This window comes from Moschus berezovskii, chromosome 25, assembly GCF_049115385.1.
Source record: "Moschus berezovskii isolate FMDL1 chromosome 25, NW_MosBer_1.0, whole genome shotgun sequence".
NCBI classification, from domain to species: Eukaryota; Metazoa; Chordata; class Mammalia; order Artiodactyla; family Moschidae; genus Moschus; species Moschus berezovskii.
This window is the reverse complement of record NC_142484.1, coordinates 50,721,519-50,744,191: the sequence shown is the minus strand read 5'-3', so window position 1 is coordinate 50,744,191 and position 22,673 is coordinate 50,721,519. Positions and strand designations below refer to the sequence as shown.

Sequence of the window (22,673 nt, the reverse complement as noted above, 5' to 3'; positions counted from 1 at the left end):
GGAGGAGAAGGGGACGACAGAGAATGAGATGGCTGGATGGCATCACCGACTCTGTGGACATGAGTTTGAGTGTACTCCGGGAGTTGGTGATGGACAGGGAGGCCTGGCGTGCTGTGGCTCATGGGGTCGCGGAGAGTCGGACACGACTGAGCAACTGAACTGAACTGAATAGTGATAAGAAGTGGTAAAGGGATCGTCCCATATAGTTATCTATCAGTTATCACGTCTGTTACACAGTTAACTTCTTTGAACACCTGTTTCTCTAAGTGACACTCGGTTTTGTGACTGCGTTGTGTATAGAAGCCTTCTGGAAAATGTTTTATATCAAATTAGAAATAAATTGATTGAGTCTTAGTGGAAAGGCCTTGTGGTGAGACTATGTTATGAGGTAAAAGTCAGCAATGACTCTGAAACTGATTATATAAACATGTGAAAAAAATACTTGGTAGTCAAAAGGGATAATTGATCCCTTCCTGTGGTTATGATGATAATTTTAGTATGGTTTTATGTTTGGGGCCACTATTTTTTCTGTTTCCTTAATATCAGCTTACAGTATTAGCTCTGTTTACATCGTGTGCTTTCAGAGTTCAAAGAACTCTAGTGTATGTTTTTAAATTTTGCTTTTAATGTAAAAAGAACAGGCAAATATGAGACCAAAGTGATATCTCTTCCGTTACCTGCCACCTCAAAATGTATACCCCTGTGTATAACGACTGCTCTTCCTCTCCTACCCTCTCCTTTCATTTTTTGTCCTCCTCTCCTATTGATATATGTTAGTTGACAAAAATACAGAAATTGAAGTACATAAGAAAAACAAATTTGAAATCTCTTGTAATCCCATTGCCAAGCAGTAGTCAGGTTTCTGAGCATTTGACACATATCTTTTGTGGGTTTTTCTGTGTAAAATGGACTGTATGTATTGTTATTTGTCGTTCTGAGCTAGGTGTTTTCATTAATATCACCTGTAATAATTAAAATATCCGTATAGATTCTGTAATACACCTCATACTTAACCAAATCAGAATCTCTAGGGTAGGGTGAAGAGGGTTTTGTTGAAAAACACAAAAACTTCCCTTCAGAAGATTTTAATTGCCTTCAGAAATCTTCTAAAACAGAAAAAACAGGAATATTGCCATATTATATGTGAAGAAAACTTTGACTTGTATACAACTGTCCATCTAATGATTTGGTTTGGACTTTTCCCGGCCATTCCGCCCTGGGGTGAATTTGGACTGCTCTCGGGACTTCCGGCCATCTCTCTGTGCGCTCTGTGCTCCTGTGTGGAGTACGGACGTGTCACCCTTCCCTGCCGCGGGCTGTCAGCAGGCTCACAGTGAGTGCTCGAAGCTCAGGGAGCTGTTTGGTGTTCCTTGGCCTGAAGATATGGAATGCAGTAGGTGTGAAAATCATAGATTTTTCATGGACCATTGCTTCTTTTGCAGCATATTTAAAATTATTTGTCTTCTGGTTCATCAGTTTTTAAGAATTTTTGAAGTGTGTATATTACTTATAATTTTGAACAGAAGTTTCATGCCTCAGAGCTGTTCATTTCCTTAGGAATTTGGAATGGAATGAGAAAGGTGGAAAAAGAAAAACATTTCTGTGAAGAAAATTTTAAAGTAATTAAGAAAAACGTAATCAAGATATTGATTGTTTGATATGTTTCCCTTGCAGTTCCCCCCCACCCCCGGTTATAAAAGTAATGCCATTTATAAAAGATTAGAAGATATAGAGAACATAATCATTTGTTGCCTCATTATTAAATATCTTTAATGATTTAATGGGACTGGAATATCTTTATGATTTCGGTGTTATTGACTACAGTAGTTCTGTCATTTCTGTTTTTCTTTTTTTCAGTTTTGTTTTTTTGACCATGCAACATGTGGGATCTAAGTTCCCTGATCAGAGATAGAACCCGTGGCCTCTGCACTGGAAGCACGAAGTCAACCACTGGACTGCCAGGGAAGTCCCTTGGTTCTGTTTTACTGTCATGTATTAACATACTCAGACCCAGAAAATGTCAGATACTTTTCAAATCACTTCCAATATATAGATTGTAAGCATTTCCTAAAGGCCTGAGGACATTTACCTGACAGTCTTACAGATTTGTTTAAGAGAACATAATTGTTAGTAATAACGTGTATGGTAGTAATACTGCATTTTTTTATACTATAATGTTGTGCCTTTTCGTGTTCTTAAATGTTCCAAGGATAAAGCATAGATGAATACCTATAAAACTCTTACTGTCTAGCTTTGTCCAATAATATTTTGCAGTGTTTGCTTCAGACTTTTTTTTTTTGTCCACACCCAAGATCCCACATGGCTTGCAGGATCTTAGTTCCCCCAACTAAGGATGGAACCTGGGGCCCAGACAGTGAGAATACCAAGTCCTAACCATTGGATCACCAGGGAATGCCCCAGATTTCTTTTTTAAAGAAATAAAACAGTACAGGTAGAGTTGAAGATTCCTTTGTTAGTATCCATCTTGATTTCATTTCCCTCTTTTCTCCCCAGAGATGAGATCATCATTGTGTTGAATTTGTCGTTAATTCTTCTTATGTTTGTGTTTATACTCTTACTGTACATCACAAGCATATCCATAAGCAACATTCTATACTTTTTTACGTTCCATATATATATATATATATATATATAAAAATATATAATGTTGTACATGTATCTGTGTTTATATCTGTATCCGTTGTTTATATTTGTTAGTCTGGTTCTTTCCTCTTAATTGCTGTGTAATGGCCAATTGTGTTAATACTACTATCTGGAGTTACTTAGCATCTTCTACTGATGGTTATTTAAGTATTTCCAAGGGTTTGCTATTATGGGCAGTGCTGCACGGAACACTTTTGATAAAAACCTGCAGCTTAGAAAGCCAAATCCTTAGAAGGGTGTAGCACTGGATCATTACCATTGCCTCACGCTCTCATGCTCCTTGCTAGTCAGCCCATGTCTGTGCCATCCTCTGGAGGCAACTGCTGTTTAGCATCCTCCCTAGGTGATCACTGTGTATTCTAGAGCTTCATACAAATGAAGCCATACGTGTATAACTCTCATTGTGCTTGAGTTAAGAGTGCTCTTCTTTGCTCTGTTTTCAAGACTCACTAATGGTTTTGTGCTCATTAATAGTTCTTTCCTTTTCCTTATCTTCCATTGTATAGATTACTGTATTTTGCTTATCCATTCTCCTATTGCTAGACAGTTTAAACCATAGCCGCTCTATTTGCTCTTTGTCTTTAGTCAGTTTCCAGTGTGGTCGACGGGAAGGTTTCTCTTCATTCTCCTCAGCACTTATGCCAAATCTATGTCACTCACTTCAAACCTGAATTTCATTTCACCGTCATTCCGTATGTGACCCCTACTCCCCTCAACCTCAGTCTGTCCTCCTCTCCCGAAAATCACTTCAGCGTTTTGTGCAAACTTTTGTGGTCTGCTACATCTCAGTCCAGTCCTTCTCAGTTTCCTTTCTTGCATCTTCTTCTTCTTCCTGGTGCTTCTTAGCAGTCTGTTTCTGTTCTTTTTGATTCTACGTGCTTCCTCTGGGTAATTTCATCTCACTGATTTTAACTGTTCCTCACACACTGATGCCTCCTGAATCGAAATCTATAGCCTTGTCATCTTTCTGGTAAGTTCCAAATCCGCCTAACAAGCAGCCGTTGGATATCCTAACCTGAATTTGTCTCAAGTACCTCAACTTCAACATGTCTAAAATTGATTTTACTCCTTGCTCATTTTTTTTTTTTAATTCCTAGAAGGCATATTGCTCCTTCATTGACCCAAGCTCCCACATCCAGTCAGTTGTAGATTCTGCTGCTTTTATTTAACTAATTTCACAGCTGTCTCATTCTCATTGCCTTATCTGGTTTTAGTTATGGCTCATCAGATATTTCTGCTCTCAATTTTGTACAGCTCAAATGTCTTCCATACTCCTTCTAGTCATCTTTCTATTTAACTTGTATGTGGGGTGAGCGCTCAGTCATGTAGAACTCTTTGAGACCCCATGGACTATATATAGAGCCCGCCAGACTCCTCTGTCCACACGTGAAATTTTGCCGGCAAGAATATTGGAGTGGGTTGCCATTTCCTTCTCCAGGGGATCTTTCTGACCCCAGGATTGAACCCACGTCTCTTGTGTCTCCTGCAGTAGCAGGCAGATTCTTTACCAGTTGAGCCACCAGGGAAGCTGTTAAGTTGGGTAAGGGCTATATGAGTATATTTAGTCAACAGTCATCCATTCAGCAAATATCAATTGGATGTATTCCATGTGCTCGACCGGAGAAGGCAGTGGCAACCCACTCCAGTACTCTTGCCTGGAAAATCCCATGGGCAGAGGAGCCTGGTAGGCTGCAGTCCATGGGGTCCCTAAGAGTCAGACACAGCTGAGCGACTTCATTTTCACTTTTGACTTTCGTGCATTGGAGAGGGAAATGGCAACCCACTCCAGTGTTCTTGCCTGGAGAATCCCAGGGACGGGGGTGACCCTAGTGGGCTGCCGTCTGTGGGGTCGCACAGAGTCGGACATGACTGAAGTGACTTAGCAGCAGCAGCATGTGCTAGACACCATTCCAAATAGTGGAGATGAGTAGTGAACAAAATGTGGTCTGTTCTTATGGAGCTACAGTTGTAGTGATGGTTGGAATGGTAAGATACAGATAAGTAGATAATGTCAGATAGCAGTGACTGCCAATAAGAAAGAATAGAGTTAGGTGACAGTGAAACAGTATGGAGACATTAGGGAAGTCCTTTTTAATAAGGAGACAGTGTGACAGGGATGTGAATGAAATGAGAGAACAAATGATACAGGTATCTCGGGAAGATCAGTCCAGGCAGAGGAAGCAGAGCAACTAGTGCAGAGGCTCTGCAGTGGAAGCATGCTGGTTATATTCACACAACAACGGGGACACCACAGAGGCTCGAGCCGTGTGAGTAAGGGAGAAGGGAAGGAAATTCGATCAGAAAGCACTGGGGTTGGGAGGTGTCTTTAGAGCTCCTTTATGGAATTTGGATTTGATTCTGAGTGAGTTAGAAGCTGTTGCGCGGAAGAGACATGATCATGAGCACAGGGGTGGCATGTCTTTAAAGGATCACCCTGGTTCTTGTGTACAAATGGAGATGAACTGGAAGCCACTCCAGAAATCCAAGGATGAGGTACTAATCACTCAAACTGGGTGGACGCTGTGGAGGACGTTTGGAAAGTGGTCAGATTCTAGATAGGTTGCGAAGTCGAATGACAAGAAGTGCTGGTAGGTTGTGAGGTGGATACGCAGAAGCGGTTTCAAGGAGGACCCCAAGGGTTTCGGCCTGAGCAGCTAGAAGAGTGGGATTACCATTTGTGAAAATGGAGAAACTAAGGAGTGGAAATGAAGAGTTTGGTTTTGGAAGGATTGGAAAGGAAGGAGTGGGTCTGTGGTGAGTTGGCAGTTGGATGTACAGATATGTCCATTGATATGTTTATGTCAGTGTTTACACACACATGCGTACACATGTTTCTGAAAGTGCTTACCTCTTGTGCTTACAGTTCATGCGCTCTTCGTACCCCAGCAACACTACACACACCCTGTTCGAACCTCTGTGCCTTTGCTCGCATTTTTTGTTAGAATACTGATGGCCATACTGCCAGTACAGGCAAATACTCATTCAAAAATCCTGTGTTGAGGGACTGACATGAAGTCTTTGATAATTTTGATTGCTTCATAGGTCATGCTGCTGTATCTTGTATTGTGTTTACAAGCTTGTGCCTTCTTTTGAACTCAAGGATAGAGTTTTTCAGGTGTCATTCTCTTAAAGCCCTGGCTTACTGCAGAGTTCTAATAAATGCCTCTGTGCTGTAAGTTTCTGTCATTTGTCTTTATAATCTAAGGCTTGTGAAGAAAATGGTTTGGATTAGTCAGCTTCAGTGTAAGCTTATACATGTATTTGGCAAACTTAATATCAGTGGCAGTTTCTTGGAAACGATTTGATCCATGTAGCTACTGAATATCTAGTTGATGGGAGTCTGAAGGCCTAGAAACTGATGCTGCCAAGGAAACTGAAAATGCAGGAAGTTCATGAGAACAGTACTTCCGATCATGTGAGAATGTCTGCAACACGTCCCTGTTTTTTCTGTACTGTGCGTGTTATGCTTTCTCAAGTCTGGAAAACTGTCAAAATGCAGATTTCTTTGGCCCTAACATAGGCATAATGAAATAGGATTTGAGGTGGTGAAGAATGTCTGATCCTCTCCTACCCTTCCCCATGTCCATAAGTGTCTTCTCCATGTCTCTTTCTCCGTTGTTGCCCTATAAATAGATTCTTCAGTGCTGCTTTTCTAGATGCCATATATATGCATTCGAATACAATATTTGTCTTTGTCTTTCTTACTCTCTTCACTCTGTGTGATAGCTTCTAGGTCCATCCACCTCATCAGAACCGACTCAAATGCCTTCCTTTTGATTGCTGAGTCATATTCCATTGTGCATATGTACCACAACTTCTTGATCCATTCATCTGTCAGTGGACAACTAGGTTGCTTCCACAGTCTAGCTATTGTAAATGGTGCTGCAGTGAACAATGGGATACATGGGTCTTTTTCAGCGTTGGTTTCCTCAGGGTATACGCCTGGGAGTGGGATTGCTGGGTCATATGGCGGTTTTATTCCTAGTTTTTTTAAGGAATCTCCATACCATCTTCCATAGTGGCTGTATCAATTTACATTCCCATCAACGGTGCAAGAGTGTTCCCTTTCCTCCACACACTCTCCGGCATTTATTATTTGTAGATTTTTTTGATGATATCTCATTGTAATTTTGATTTGCATTTCTCTGATAATGAGCAGTGTTGAGCATCTGTTCATGTGTTTGTTACCCATCTGTATGTCTTCTTTGGAGAAATGTCTGTTTAGGTCTTTTCCCCACGTTTTGGTTGGGTTGTTTGTTTTTCTGGCATTGAGTTGTAGGAGCTGCTTGTATATTTTGGAAATTAATCCTTTGTCTGTTGTTTCATTTGCTGTTATTTTCTCACATTCTGAGGGCTGTCTTTTCACCTTGCTTATCGTTTCCTTTGCTGTGCAAAAGCTTTCAAGATTAATCAGGTCCCACTTGTTCACTTTTGTTTTTGTTTCCATTACTCTAGGAGGTGGGTCATAGAGTATCTTGCTTTGATTTACGTCATTGAGTGTTCTGCCTATGTTTTCCTCTAAGAGTTTTATAGTTTCTGATCTTACATTTAGGTCTTTAATCCATTTTGAGTTTATCTTTGTATAGGTGTTAGGAAGTGTTCTAATTTCATTCTTTTACATGTAGCTGTCCAGGTTTCCCAGCACCGTTTATTGAAGAGCCTGTCTTTGCCCCATTGTAAATTCTTGCCTCCTTTGTTAAAAATAAGGTACCCATAGGTGCATGGGTTTATTTCCGGGCTTTCTATCTTGTTCCATCAGTCTATATTTCTGTTTTTGTGCCAGCACCATACTATCTTGATGACTGTAGCTTTGTAGTATAATCTGAAGTCAGGAAGGTTGATTCCTCCAACTCCATTCTTTGTGAAGTCTGCTTTGGCTATTTGGGATCTTTTGTGTTTCCATATGAATTGTGCGATTTTTTGTTCTAGTTCTGTGAAAAATGCCGTTGGTAATTTGATAGGGATCACGTTGAATTTGTAGATTGTGCTTGGTAGTATAGTCCTTTTCACAGTATTGATTCTTCCGACCCAGAAACATGAAATATCTCTCCATCTGTTTGTGTCATCTTTGATTTCTTTCATCAGTGTCTTATACTTTTCTGTGTACAGTTCTTTTGTCTACTTCAGTTCAGTTCAGTCGTGACTGACTCTTTGCGACCCCATGAATCGCAGCACACCAGGCTCCCTGTCCATCACCAACTCCCGGAGTTCACACAAACTCATGTCCATCAAGTCGGGGATGCCATCCAGCCATCTCATCCTTTGTCGTCCCCTTCTCCTCCTGCCCCCAATCCCTCCCAGCATCAGAGTCTTTTCCAGTGAGTCAACTCGTCGCATGAGGTGGCCAAAGTATTGGAGTTTCAGCTTTAGCATCAGTCCTTCCAATGAACGCCCAGGATCGATCTCCTTTAGAATGGACTGGTTGACTCTCCTCACAGTCCAAGGAACTCTCAAGAGTTTTCTCCAGCACCACAGTTCAAAAGCATCAATTCTTCGGCGATCAGCTTTCTTCACAGTCCAACTCTCACATCCATACGTGACCATGGGAAAAACCATTATGCCATTAAGAGATATTAAAAACAGGTTGAGAACCTTCAGTATACATCTAGTGGGAGTCCTAGAACAAGGGGCTGTAAGAATGACTAAGGAATGATAACTAAAGAAGTACATCCTGAAATTTTCAGAACTGATAACTTGTCAAACCTCACATTAAAACTACGCTGTGCATACGAAGCAGGACAAGTAAAAATCAATCGCAATGAGAAACATTCTTTGCAACTAGAAGGCTAGAGACATTCTTTGCAACTAAAAGCTACCAGAGAGAAGAAATCTCCAAAAGATGATCAACTGTGCAGGCTTCTCAACAGCAACAATAACATCTAGAAGATAATGAACTAATATCTTTAAAATGCTGAGTGATGATAACTTTATCCATCTAAAGCACCACTGCAGGTTGAGGACAAGAGAAAGACATTTTGGGGCAAGGACTAAAATAATTTATCTCTGGCATACCCTATCTATAAGAATTTCTAAAGAGCATCCTTTAGCAGAAAGAAAAGAGAACCCCAAGATAGGATGAGGGTGTAGTTTTTGGCAAAGTCACTCAACAATGATAATAACAGGACCAGTTATTTTTGTAAAGGTTCTTCTGAGTCTCTGGAAAATAACAACAAGGAGTATTAGGTAGGTTAAGTATGCTAGGAACGTAGTCTTGTTCAAGAAGATGGAAGTGCTGAATACTTTTAACTGTAACTTTTTCTCATAAAGCTAAGTATAAGTACATCTTGTAAATGTATGTATGTATTTAATGAGCACCTGCTATGTGCCAGACACTGATCTAGGCTCTGGGAATAAGACCCCTGGGGGGAAAAAACTCCTCGTTGAGTTTATACTTTAGTAGAGGGGGAAACAGTGTCAGACTTTATTTTTTGGGGCTCCAAAATCACTGCAGATGCTGATTGCAGCCAGGAAATTAAAAGCCGCTTACTCCTTGGAAGGAAAGTTATGACCAACCTAGATAGCATATTAAAAAGCAGAGAGGTCCAACCAGTCCATTCTAAAGGAGATCAATCCTGGGTGTTCATTGGAAGGACTGATGCTAAAGCTGAAACTCCAATACTTTGGCCACCTCATGCGACGAGTTGACTCACTGGAAAAGACTCTGATGCTGGCAGGGATTGGGGGTGGGAGGAGACGGGGACGACAGAGAATGAGATGGCTGGATGGCATCCCCGACTTGATGGACATGAGTTTGAGTGAACTCCGGGAGTTGGTGATGGACAGGGAGGCCTGGCGTGCTGTGATTCATGGGGTCGCAAAGAGTCACACATGACTGAGCAACTGAACTGAACTGAGGAGGAAACTATATATTGTTTAAAAACACTAGTAAGCACAAACAGGCTTGAAAGAAATACATTGGTAAATAGGAAAAGATACGCTTGACAAATGTGATGGTCTGATGAGGAAACACACTGGTGTGGCAACAGTGACGTCAGATAGAATACTGTTGACAGTGAGCACTGAAGCGCATTGGGCAGCTGGAGCATTGATTTAACACCTAACACAGCCTTAAAAGTGAAAAGTGACAGGATCAGAAGGAAAAGGGAGGAGCCCACAGATTAGCGTATCTCTATTAACACAGATAGGTGGGGACTTACCTGGCGGTCCAGTGGATAGGAATCACCTCGCAGTGCAGGGGACATGGGTTTGATCCTTGGTCAGGGAACTAAGATCCCATGTGCTGCAGGGCAGCCAAGCCCACACACCACAGCTAAGACTCGATGGAGCCAAAGAACTACCTATCCTTAAAAACAAAAATGAATAGGTAAACAGAAAATTAGTCAAGAAAACACGTATACCTTGTTTTATTGCACTTCCCTTTATTGTGCTTTGCAGACAGTTCACTTCAGTCACTTCAGTCGCTCAGTCATGTCCAGCTCTCTGTGACCCCATGGCCTACAGCCCGCCAGGCCTCCCTGTCCATCACTAACTCCCAGGGTTTACTCAAACTCATGTCCATTGAGTTGGTGATGCCATCCAACCATCTTATCCTCTGTCGTCCCCTTCTCCTCCCACCTTCAATATTTCCCAGCATCAGGGTCTTTTCCAGTGAGTCAGTTCTTTGCATCAGGTAGCCAGAATATTAGAGTTTCAGCTTCAGCATCAGTCCTTCCAGTGAATATTCAGGACTGATTTCCTTTAGGGTGGATTGGTTGGATCTCCTTGCTGTCCAAAGGACTCTCAAGAGTCTTCTCTAACACCACAGTTAAAAGCATCGATACTTCAAGGCTTAGCTTTCTTTATAGTCGAACTCTCACATCCATGCATGACTACTGGAAAAACCATAGCTTTGACTAGACGGACCTTTGTTGGCAAAGTAATGTTGCTGGTTTTTAATATGCTGTCTGGATTGGTCATAACTTTTCTTCAAGGAGCAAGTGTTTTTAATTTCATGGCTGCCGTCACCATCTGCAGTGATTTTTGGAGTCCCCCAAAATAAAGTCTGTCATTGTTTCCACTGTTTCCCCATCTATTTGCAGTGAAATGATAGGAACAGATGCCATGATCTTAATTTGCTGAATGTTGAGTTTTCAGCAAACTTTTTTCACTTTTTCAGCTCTCCTCTTTCACTTTCATCAAGAGGCTCTTTAGTTCTTTGCTTTCTGCCATAAAGTTGGTGTCATCTGCCTATCTCTAACCCAGCGTTTCTCATGATGTCCTCTGCATAGAAGTTAAATAGGCAGGGTGACAATATACAGCCTTGATGTACTCCTTTTCCTATTTGGAACCTGTCTCTTGTTCCATGTCCAGTTCTAACTGTTGCTTCCTGACCTGCATACAGATTTCTCAAGAGGGAGGTCAGGTGATCTGGTATTCCCATCTCTTTCAGAATTTTCCAGAGTTTGTTATGATCCACACAATGGCTCTGGCCTAGTCAATAAGGCAGAAGTAGATGTTTTTCTAGAACTCTCTTGCTTTTTCCATGATCCAGCGGATGTTGGCAATTAGATCTCTGGTTCCTCTCCCTTTTCTAAATGCAGCTTGAGGATCTGGGAGTTCTCAGTTCATGTACTGTTGCAGCCTGGCTTGGAAAAATTTCAGCATTACTTTACTGGCATATGAGATGAGTGCAATTGTGCGATAGTTTGAGCATTCTTTGGCATTGCCTTTTTTTGGGATTGGAATGAAAAGTGACCTTTTCCAGTCCTATGGCCACGACTGAGTTTTCCAAATTTGCTGACATACTGAGTGCAGCACTTTCACAGCATCATCTTTTAGAATTTGAAGTAGGTCAACTGGAATTCCATCACCCCCACTAGTTTTGTTAGTAGTGATGCTTGCCAAGGCCCACTTGACTTCACGTTTCAGGATGTCTGGCTCTAGGTGAGTGATCATACCATCGTGATTCTCTGGGTCGTGAAGATCTTTTTTGTATAGTTCTTGTGTGTATTCTTGCCATCTCTTCTTAATATCTTCTGCTTCTCTTAGGTCCCTACCAAATCTGTCCTTTATTGAGCCCATCTTTGCATGACATGTTCCGTTATTATCTCTAATTTTCTTGAGGAGATCTCTAGTCTTTTCTCTTCTGCTGTTTTCCTCTATTTCTTTGCACTGATCACTGAGGAAGGCTTTCTTATCTCTCCTTGCTATTCTTTGGACCTCTGCATTCAAATGAGTGTGTCTTTCCTTTTCGCTTCTCTTCTTTTCACAGGTGTTTGTAAGGCCTCCTCAGACACCATTTTGCTTTTCTTCATTTCTTTTTCTTGGGGATGGTCTTGATTCTTGTCTCCTGTATAGAGTCACGAACCTCCATCGACGATTCATCAGTCACTCTGTCTGTCAGATCTAATCCCTTGAATCTCTTCGTCACTTCCACTGTATAATCGTAAGGGATTTGATTTAGGTCATACCTGAATGGTCTAGTGGTTTTTCCTACTTTCTTCAATTTAAGTCTGAATTTGGCAATAAGGAGCTCATGATCTGAGCCACAGTCAACTCCCAATCTTGTTTTTGCTGGAAGGAAAGTTATGACCAACCTTGATAGTATATTAAAAAGCAGAGACATTACTTTGCCAACCAAGGTCCGTCTAGTCAAGGCTATGGTTTTTCCGTGGTCATGTATGGATGTGAGAGTTGGACTGTAAAGAAAGCTGATCGCCGAAGAATCGATGCTTTTGAACTGTGGTGTTGGAGAAGACTCTTGAGAGTCCCTTATACTGCAAGAAGATCCAACCAGTCCATTCTAAAGGAGATCAATCCTGGATGTTCATTGGAAGGACTGACGCTAAGGCTGAAACTGCAATACTTTGGCCACCTCACGCGACGAGTTGACTCACTGGAAAAGACTCTGATGCTGGGAAAGGTTGGGGGCGGGAGGAGAAGGGGACGACGGAGAATGAGATGGCTGGATGGCATCACCGACTCTGTGAACATGAGTTTGAGTGAACTCCGGGAGTTGGTGATGGACAGGGAGGCCTGGCGTGCTGTGATTCATGGGGTCGCGGAGAGTCGGACACGACTGAGTGAACTGAACTGAACTGAGAGCTTCTCCATCTTTGGCGGCAAAGAATATAATCAATCTGATTTCAGTGCTGTACATCTGGTGATGTCCATGTGTGGAGTCTTCTGTTGTGTCGTTGGACGAGGGTGTTTGCTATGACCAGTGCATTCTCTTGCAAAACTCTATGAGCCTTTGCCCTGCTTCATTCTGTACTCCAAGGCCAAATTTGCCTGTTACTCCAGGTGTTTCTTGACTTCCTCCTTTTGGATTCCAGTCCTCTATAATGAAAAGGACATCTTTTTTGGGTGTGAGTTCTAGAAGGTCTTGTAGGTCTTCCTAGAACCGTTCAACCTCAGCTTCTTCAGCATTACTGGTCAAGGCATAGACTTGGATTACTGTGATACTGAAGGGTTTGCCTTGAAAACGAATAGATCGTTCTGTCATTTTTGACATTGCATCTAGGTACTGCATTTTGGACTCTTGTTTTGCAGGCACCACAGTTTTTACAAATTGAAGTCTCGTGGCAACCCTGTGTTGAGCAAATCTGTTGGTGCCTTTTTATCCAACATCTTTGCTCACTTCATATCCCTGTGTCACATTTTGGTAACAATTATCAATTGATTAGTCAATTATCAATCAATTAGTCAATTATCGTGGTGTTCACAGGCTTCACACTTACATAATTGTGTGTGTGTGTGTTTCCTATGTTGAAACAATTTGGATTTGGAGGAAATATCCCAACAAGATTATGACCTCAGCTGCCACCAGGTATGATGAAATCTTCAACCTAAAAACGTACTCAGAAAAGATAGCCAGGTAGAACCAGGCTTAAGGCCTGTTCCTTACTAATTCAGAATATTTGAGGGAAAGCCAATCTTTTTTTAAAAAACTCAAAATTATCATCTTAAAATTAAAAACAAATGAATGCTCTTATATATATATACACACATATATATATTCTTCTTTGATCTTTTTGACATTTCTGTGATGACTAGTGTTATCATCTCTGTGTTAAAGATGTGGAAGCATGCACAGAGAGGCTCGGTGCCTTGGCTAAAGTCACCCAGTATTAGATTTCCATTTCCAGTTGTCCATTGTTCTTGCAAGTTACACCATAAATTGTTTAAAGGGATAGCATGTTATTTTATTCTAAGTCATACACATTAAAGCCAAAATAGTGAAACGATATGAGCAGATAAAAAATGAAACATGTTAAAGATGTTATTTTAATTCATAGTTGGCCAAATTGCATATTAGAGAGTCATGGTAAAATAAACGATTTGGCCATATTTGAGGAATCTTTCATTTTTTGACCGCTTACTTAATAGAATAAAATAAGACCCTGCAGTATTCACAAAGGAACAGATGACCTCAGACTTTTTACCAAGTATAAAGCTAATATTTATACTTATTTGAATTGTCACAAATTCTAAGTGAGTGGAATCCATATTCTTATGATTTTATGTAACCTAAGGTACATGGAAAATAAATCTTGGGAAAATGAATTTCTATAAAAGTCTTAAGATTATATGTAAAATGTTGTGTTTTGTATGGGTTAATGTACTTTTAAAATAGATCTTAAATTATGTGTTTTCTCAGTTATCACTAATTAGCAGCTTCTGTTACACAGATTAGATTGAAATCTATAAAGATCACAATTGAAAAACATACATTCCTTATTACCATATCTGAGACTGCTGCTAGTGTTATCGGACAATGCGTTTCTCCCTTAAATGCAATTTCATTGGGCCGAGAAGGAAAGAAGGGGAAAGGTTAATTCAACAAAGACAAAAATGTCTTTTCTGGGAATTCATCCTTTGAGAAAGCCGTTAATGAGTGGTTTCTCTCTGCCATCAACTATTCGGTGATGCCACAGGGTCAGTAGCAAACAAAACAAACCAAGTCCTTGATTTCTGTGCAGCAGCCTTACTTGGGAGATTTATTTGTGTATTCTTTGAAAGTTTAAACTGTATTTAAATCACTGCTGCTGCTGCTGCTAAGTCACTTCAGTCGTGTCTGACTCTGTGTGACCCCATAGACGGAAGCCCACCAGACTCCCCTGTCCCCAGGATTCTCCAGGCAAGAACACTGGAGTGGGTTGCTATCTCCATAATTCTAAGGAGAGGGTTTGAATTAGCATTCCTGGTCACCTCTGGGCCACACACAAGCCATTCTGTCATACAGTAATTCTTTTGTGTTAGAAACTTGAGATGGGGCTAAACTAAACCAACACTGCCCTTTTGGGGACTCATCCCAGTTATCTTGGGGATCCTGACCGGGCCAGAATCCTTTTGAAACTGGTTCGACCTCCTCAAAACCCTGCCATTTGGTTTTCTGGAACCATGGACCACCCACTTCCCTGACTCAGCAAAGGCATTGTGACCCTCCCTGCTGGGACTGTGCTCTGGGCTAGAGAGTCACTCCTGCAGAGTGTGAGCAGCCTACAGTCATTGGTAGCGTTTGTCTGGTTGAGCCTTTGAGAAATGACTAGAGAGTAACCATAACAATGGTTTCCAATCAGTTGAGTCCACTTAATACTCCAAGCACTGTTCTAAGCACGAAATCATTCACTCCCCTAGACAACCTTGTGAGGAAGATGGTCGTTTTACAGATGAGAACACAGAACCAAGGTTCAGTAGCTGGTGAGTGGTAGAACTGAGATTCAAACCCAAGCAGTCTGATTCTAGCATCTAGTCTTTACTGTTAACCCCTCTGTTATACTGTGCTGTTGAAAGACTGGCTTCTAAAATTATGACAGTCAAGTTGGTGGTCCTTCTCTCAGTGAACCACATATGCAAGGAGATCCAACCAGTCCATGCTAAAGGAGATCAGTCCTGGGTGTTCATTGGAAGGACGGATGCCAAAGCCGAAACTCCAATACTTTGGCCACCTCATGCAAAGAGTGGACTCACTGGAAAAGACTCTGATGCTGGGAGGGATTGGGGGCAGGAGGCAAGGGGACGACAGAGAATGAGATGGCTGGATGGCATCACCAACGTGATGGATACGAGTTTGAGTGAACTCCGGGAGTCGGTGATGGACAGGGAGGCCTGGCGTGCTGTGATTCATGGGGTCGCAAAGAGTCGGACTCAACTGAGCGACTGAACTGATGCTAATAATTCTGACAGTGGTTGAAATAGTTTTAGACATCTTGTTTTGGAGTTATCTGGGTCACATCACTTGATTTTTCTGGACCCCTGTTTTCTTATTTGTAAAATGAGGAGACAGACCTTCACCATTTGAAGGTAGATTAAATGTTTGGAATGACCAGAAATCAGTTTGAACCAATTTTAAAAAATAAGTTTAGAAAATAAATTCAGCAGTCCAGAGCAACTTTGGATGTGTGTATATGTGCACAGGGCCATTGACGACAGAAGAATAAATGTGGTAATAGCTTTGTTGGAGTTGTTCTTTCTTCTGTCTAGTTTGTGATACTTTCAGGACATAGGTAAACATTATGTTGTATCATTCCTTTATGATTCACTTTGAAACATTTAAACGTCAGTTTGATCCCCAGTTGTTGTTCCTCTGTATGACTTTTGAAAAGTTCTTTAATCCTTTGTGACCTCAGTTTCTTCATCTATGAAATGGGGATCATAGTATTTACTCTTGATGGATCTCCACCCCCATAGACGTGTCTGTTCAGGAGTTAATCTCTATAATAAAAACAGTATTAAGAAAGATTAACAGAGAATATATGTAAAATGCTTGGCATTATGCAGGTACTCAACAAATACTAGTCTTTGAGTTCTTCTACCCCAGCTCGAAAAATAACGATGGCAGTAACAGCAGTGATTCTTTCCTAATTTGGAAACTTAGAATGTATGCACTTTGTCAATTTATGATCTAATCTTCACATGTCGGAGCTTTTTTTAAAAATAATATTGTCTCATTTTAACTTTATGATTCTTATGGTCACTTATTTACCCAAACTGATACACTGAACTTTGCACCTGTTGAATTGGCTCTTTAATTACCATTTTGTTCATCAACATAAACACCGATCTGCTTTTAGTCATTTCATAGCAGTTAAAAACTTTAGCTCTGGACATAATTCGTCCCCTTAATTCTTTTTCTCCTAAGCCTTTATTATGTCTGGGACTTCGTTGTGTGTTTGCGTAAGTTAATTTCTCATATGTTTTGTTCTAGTTACGGTCAGGTTTATTCAAGCACTAGACAACAGATTCTGTCATAAAATCATCTTGTAACCCCAAAACAACTGCTCTTACAAATTAAAAAATGAGTCTATGCCATGATGAGACCTCCACTACTTCTATAAACCATGCAAGAAAATACTATTTTTACTTTATGGTAGTACCTTTGCAATATTTCAGTGTCTTCAAGAACGATAAATTTCTTTAGCCGAAAGGGGCTTTTGAAAAATGATGAAATTGCATGCGGTCATTTTATAGATGAGGAAAATTAAGTAAAGGGGATAATGACTTGCGTAAGATCACATATCTATTGATAGAACTGGAACTAACATCCTGAGTTCCATATTCTAATACGAACCTCTTTCCATCATACCAGTTTAGGGAACAGATTGACACAGATTTTTGTGTTAGTCTCTCTTCTGTCAACAGTGTTACCTTATATCTGTCCTAAAGACATTGTTTGGAGAGCTTTCTTTTTTTGAAGAATAGCATCAGTCTGTCAGAGAATCGTTTTTGGTCTGTAGGGTTGCTATCTTACACTTACTATTTTGTTATCTAGGATAGCGAACGACAGCCGACAGGTCCTCCAGGAACCTGACTTTGCTCAGTCCCTCCTGAGGGATCCAGATACTCCTACCATAAGGAAATCAAGAGGAACTTCCACTCAAGGGATATCCACACATGCTCCTTCAACTCAGCTGGCCGTGGCGGATGACCAGAGAAGCACAGCAGGGAGTGTCCACAGCAAAGTGAGCAGCTACCACGGCAGCCTCCACAGGTCCCGTGATGGCAGGTGAGTTTTATCGGCAGCTTAGTTTATCTCATGTGCTGAGTTCGAGTCATACGGTGTCCAAAGGAAAAGCAGCCAATTCTGAAACAGGAGTTGATCTTTATTGACCTTTCTGAACTTTGCTAGGTTCAGTTGTCCCAGATTATGGTCAGGCTTAATGCCAGCCAGAGGAGTTTAGACGCGATACAGCGAGCAACCAAGTCATTGCTCATGGGAGAGAAGGCAGAGTAAAAGTGGTTATTTTAGTGAGATTAACTTAGCAAACAATTATGGAATACCTACTCTGTCAGACACTGTGTGAGTCTCTGGGAATACAAAACTGATTTCGACATGATCTTTGTTCTTAATAAGCTCAAGAAAATAGGGTAGTCATTATTTGTGTTGTAGTTGAAAGCGTGGGGTCTAGAATAATAAGCTTCAGTTTCCTCATCTGTAAAATGGAAATAGGAATAATATCTGTCCCTTAGCAATGTTGTAAGAAGTAAATGAGATAATATACCTAATGGCTCAGAACAGTGCCCATCTCAGTAAGTGCCTGTTATCAACTTTTATTATCAGTAGGATAAGGTAATTATTAAAGTAAAATGCAAATATCATGGTATAGTCCAGAGGTAGTCAAATTTTTCTATGAAGAGAAAAATAACTAATATAATAAATACTGTATTATAAATGAAATAGCCTAATAAATAACTTTAGGCTTTGTGGGTCACATGGTCTTTGTTGCCACCATTCATTTCTGCTGTTAATACCATGAAAGCAGCCATAGACCGTACGCAGTCAAAGTAGGAGTGGCTGTGTTGCAGTAAAACTGTTTCCAAAATAGGAAGGGGCCCGATTTGACCAGCTGGCCACAGTTGGCCAACCCCTGTTTGGTAGCATGGATGAGGAGGGGGTGATTAAATCTGGTGGGGAGGAGGTGGGAGAAAGCTTCACAGAGAATGTCTGAGAGTGGGCAGGGTGTGCCTTCGTGTTATATTTGGTGGTAGAGACACTAGAATTAGAAACCTCTTAGGAGCTCTGCAGTAATTCAGTTAAGAGACGTTGGAGGTTTATGAAAGAACAGTGACAGTGCCAAGAGAGTAATAGCTGATCTGAAAGATATTCAAAAAGAAGAAATGAAAAGATAGGAGTTGGTGATGGATTCAAAGCAGTTGGAGAGAAGGAATGTGCCAAAAGAAATTTTTTTTAAGATTTCCAAGCCTGGGAAACCGAAAGAATGAACATTATGATGCCCGAAATTCTCCCTTCTGTGTTTCCGTGGCTGTGCTGTATCCTTCCAGGCTCATTCCAGCCTTTCTTTCAGTCTTCCCTGTCCTTGTCATGTAGGATACGATTCCTCGACGTACTCTCTTTTTAGACCTTCTTGTTTGTCCTCTCAGCTCGCTTGCTTTTGCCTTCTAACTTGGTCAGCGACTCTAGGTTTTGAAAAGGAGCCGCCTTTGACATGTTTTCTATCTTGTATCCGTTACCTTTACGTGTTTGCTAACTTTGATGTGTTTTCTCTCTTGTATCCATTTCTTTTGTTTTCCTTGCGAGATTTTTGAAATATTTTAAATGTTTCCTTTCTACCAGTTCCATCCTTCATTCTTTGTATCTCTGGTCTTTTTCACCTTCTTCCCCAACTGCTAACATAACCAATGACCTGTTTTTAAACCACCATCAAAGATCCTTTCTCTTTGCTGCCTTTTCCTTTCATTCAGCACTCCTAAGTGAAAAGCGTTCTTCTAGGTGCTAGGAACGCAGAGATGGAAGACAAAAGAGCAGTAGGTATGATAAGATCATACACAGTGTGCTTTGGGATTCCAAAGAAGAAAGCCTTTTAAGTCACTGTGGAAAGTCTTGTTCACAAACAAGGCAGTACTCTGATTTGACTAGGGTACAGAGGCGGCAGTTGGAAATCTCAGACAAGGAAACAGCTCATGCAGAGGCAAGGAGGACGAAAAGGCATTTAGGTACCAGGGCCACCGAAGGAGATGAAACATGCTGAGGAGTTTGGGGTTTTTTCCCCTAGAGCAGTGAGAAACTATTGAAAGACTTTGAGCATTGGGGTGATGAAATCAGATTTGGGTTTCAGGAAGATCACTTTGACAACAGCATAGGAGAGGAGGTTGTAAGGAAGCCCAGTTGGGAAGTTTCTAGAGTAAAACTAGAGCTCTTAAGTTAAAACACTCATAGAGAGAGAGGAAACCAGAGAATCTTTGAGAATACCTGCCTCCATGAACTGCTAGCTCCAGGTGGCATGAGTGGTAAAGAACCCACCTGCCAGTGCAGGAGATGTAAGAGACATGAGTTCGATCCCTGGGTTGAAAAGATTGCCCGGAGGACGAAACGGCAACCCATTCTTACCTGGAGAATCCCATGGACAGAGGAGCCTGCCATGGGGTCACAAAGAATTGGACATGACTGACGTGACAGCATAGAATGGCTCCATGAACTGACTTTCAGCAGTATTTGATATTTGACATTATTAGCCTCATCCTTTTCAATAAGGAATGAACAGTTATATGACAGCTCTTATGCATGTGGCATTCTGTGTGTTTAGAGATATGTAGAAGAAAGCTAAAGTCTGCTTTCCAGGAGAATAGAACCTCACGGGAACGGTAGGACATACACATGATAACCAATTAAAAATAGTTCAAGCTAGCATATAATTAAAACTGTGCGTGTTAGAGATGATCATTGTTATAGAATTTCAAATGAGCAGATTGGCTCCTCTGAAAATATCTCAGGAGATAAATAGGGTGAGCAAATGATAGTAGAAATAATGAGTTCCTACTGAGCAGAGAGTTTCTGAAGGGGGTTAAATGTAGGGGAATTTTAGCTTCTGTGATCTAAATGAAATTCCAGTTTAGGTAAGAAAACTTATAATCTTTAATATAAAATAGTGGTAATTAAAAAGCTGCGGGATGGAATTCCTTGAAGCTGAATCAAAAAGGACATACCAAGAACAAGAGCATCAGTCATCATCAGTTCAGTTGCTCAGTCATATCCAGCTCTTTGTGACCCCCATGGACCACAGCATGCCAGGCCTCCCTGTCCATCACCAACTCACGGAGCTTGCCGAAATTCATGTCCATCGAGTCAGGGATGCCGTCCAACCATCTCATCCTCTGTCGTCCCCTGCTAGGAGAAGAACAAGATACAGTAATGAAAACAATACAGTAAGAATAGCCTAGCATGTGATTCAGAGAAAATGCTTATAAACCACATGAGGGTCTCTATGAAAGTTTAGTGTCATGGAAACTAGGGGATAGCGTATGCCCTCCTGTGGTGGCCTTTCTTAACTCTCTGCTTAATTAAAATCACACTCATCTTTGAAGTCCTGCTTAATTCCCATAGCATGGCAGCTAGTTAATTGCTTTTTAAACATTCTTTGAGTGTGACCTATTTTCAGTACAGTTTGTTTTTCCCTCAGCTAAGTTTGCCGTTTCTGGAGAATGTGAACTTGCTGACAGATATCTGTATATCCCTTGACAGTATCTAGCCCTCTGTTGTTCTTTAGTTGCTAAGTCGTGTGGGGTCTTTGCGTGTGGGGTCTGCCAGGCTCCTGTCTGTGGGATTTCCCAGGCAAGAATAGTGGCGTGGGTTGCCATGTCCTTCTCCAGAGAATCTTCCCAGCCCGGGGATCGAACCCACGTCTTCTGCATTGGCAGGCAGTCAGATTTTTTACCACTGAGCCATGAGGGAGGAAACAAGTCTGTCAAACAACTTTAGAAATAATTTGGGCATGCCATCTCATGGATATTTCTGTCTGCGCCAGTCAGTGTTTAAGTGTACACGTTAGCACTATATTTTGGCCGTGGTTTTCTCATCATCTCATGTTATCTTGGCTGTAAGATGACACATATGCACACATATCTGCTTCTCAGTACTCAGTCTAGTCCAGATTGCTTGATGGATAGTTACTGATCTCAGTGCTATGTAAAATAAAATAGACTTAGGTAAATATACCTACACATAGGTATCGACTTCAAAGAGTAAGCAATTGGTAGTTAGATGAGAGGATATAGAAAAGGAAATGGATGAGTAACGGGGTGAATTTGAGAATGAGAGGTCAGTTTGGTACGTGGGTGCCATTTTCCTGTGTAGTCAAGTCCTAATTATCCACCTCAGATAAGGCAGCTCTCCACCTGAAGGGTGTCTACTGACCCCGCTCCCTGCAGCGGAGAGGCTCGTCCTTCTGTGAAGGGGATCTGGCTGTGCATCCCCACAAGAGTTTTACATGGTACAGAATTCTGGTTGAAAAGTTTTTTTTCTCTCAACATTTCAAATATATTGTTTTCTGGCTTTTGGTATTGTTAAGGACTCTGCTGTCATTCTAACCGTTGGTCTCTTTTAGGTCTGTCCCCTTTTCTGAGACTGTTTTTCATGACTCCTGTCCTTGGAGTTCTGCAGTTTCACTGAAGGGTGTATTTCTTTGTACTTCTCCTGCTAGTGGTATACAGTACCTCCTTGGTCTGTGAATTCACGTGTTTAGCAGTTGTGGAAAACCTGTAGTCATTCTCTCTCGAAATATTGTCTCTCGTAGATTCTCTCAATTCCCTCCCTCCTGGGAATCAAATTATTGGGTTGGCCACAAAGGTCATTCAGGTGCAGAAAAGCCATACCATCTTTCGGCCAACCCAGTATACTCCTATTCGACCTTCTCATTCTGCCTCCATTTCTCGTGACATCACTTTCACATTTTCCTTGTCTCTCTTATGGCATTCTGGATAGTTTTATTTTCACCTACTACCAGCTTATGAAATTTCTCTTCAAACAGCAGCCTGAATTGCTGTTTCTTATTAAATATTTCAGGAATCCTATCGAATGATTTTCCATTTCAAAAATTATGTTTGTAGACTTTTTTAATCTATTATTTCAAGTAATTCCTTGTAGATTGGTAACCTGTGACTATATTTCCTATTTCTGTAAACATTACATACTTACCTATTCTGTCATTCAGTATTTGACAATTTCAGTATCTGCAGTTCTAAGTTTGATGCTGTGACTCAGTCATAGTGGCTTGTTTTCTCTTGTGTTTGGCGGCTTTATATTTTGAGCTCTTTGGTGAATCAGTCAATGG

At 41.0% G+C, this 22,673-nt stretch overlaps 1 protein-coding gene across 7 annotated transcripts in view; it reads left to right on the top strand.

The window, feature by feature from the left end:
* The window catches only part of LOC129557796 (ferroxidase HEPHL1-like), a 109,377-nt gene that overhangs the window by 26,689 nt on the left and 60,015 nt on the right, over positions 1-22,673 (top strand). For 5 of the 7 annotated variants that reach the window (XM_088832066.1, XM_088832067.1, XM_088832072.1 and 2 more), the window contains 2 exons: positions 1,858-2,452; positions 17,378-17,611. In XM_088832066.1, coding sequence (XP_088688192.1) covers positions 17,605-17,611 — 7 coding nt within the window. In that variant the 5' untranslated portion in view covers positions 1,858-2,452; positions 17,378-17,604. Of the gene's footprint in view, positions 1-1,282; positions 1,398-1,857; positions 2,453-17,377; positions 17,612-22,673 lie in introns of those variants that run through there. The other 2 variants (XM_088832069.1, XM_088832068.1) reach the window with 2 other exon arrangements.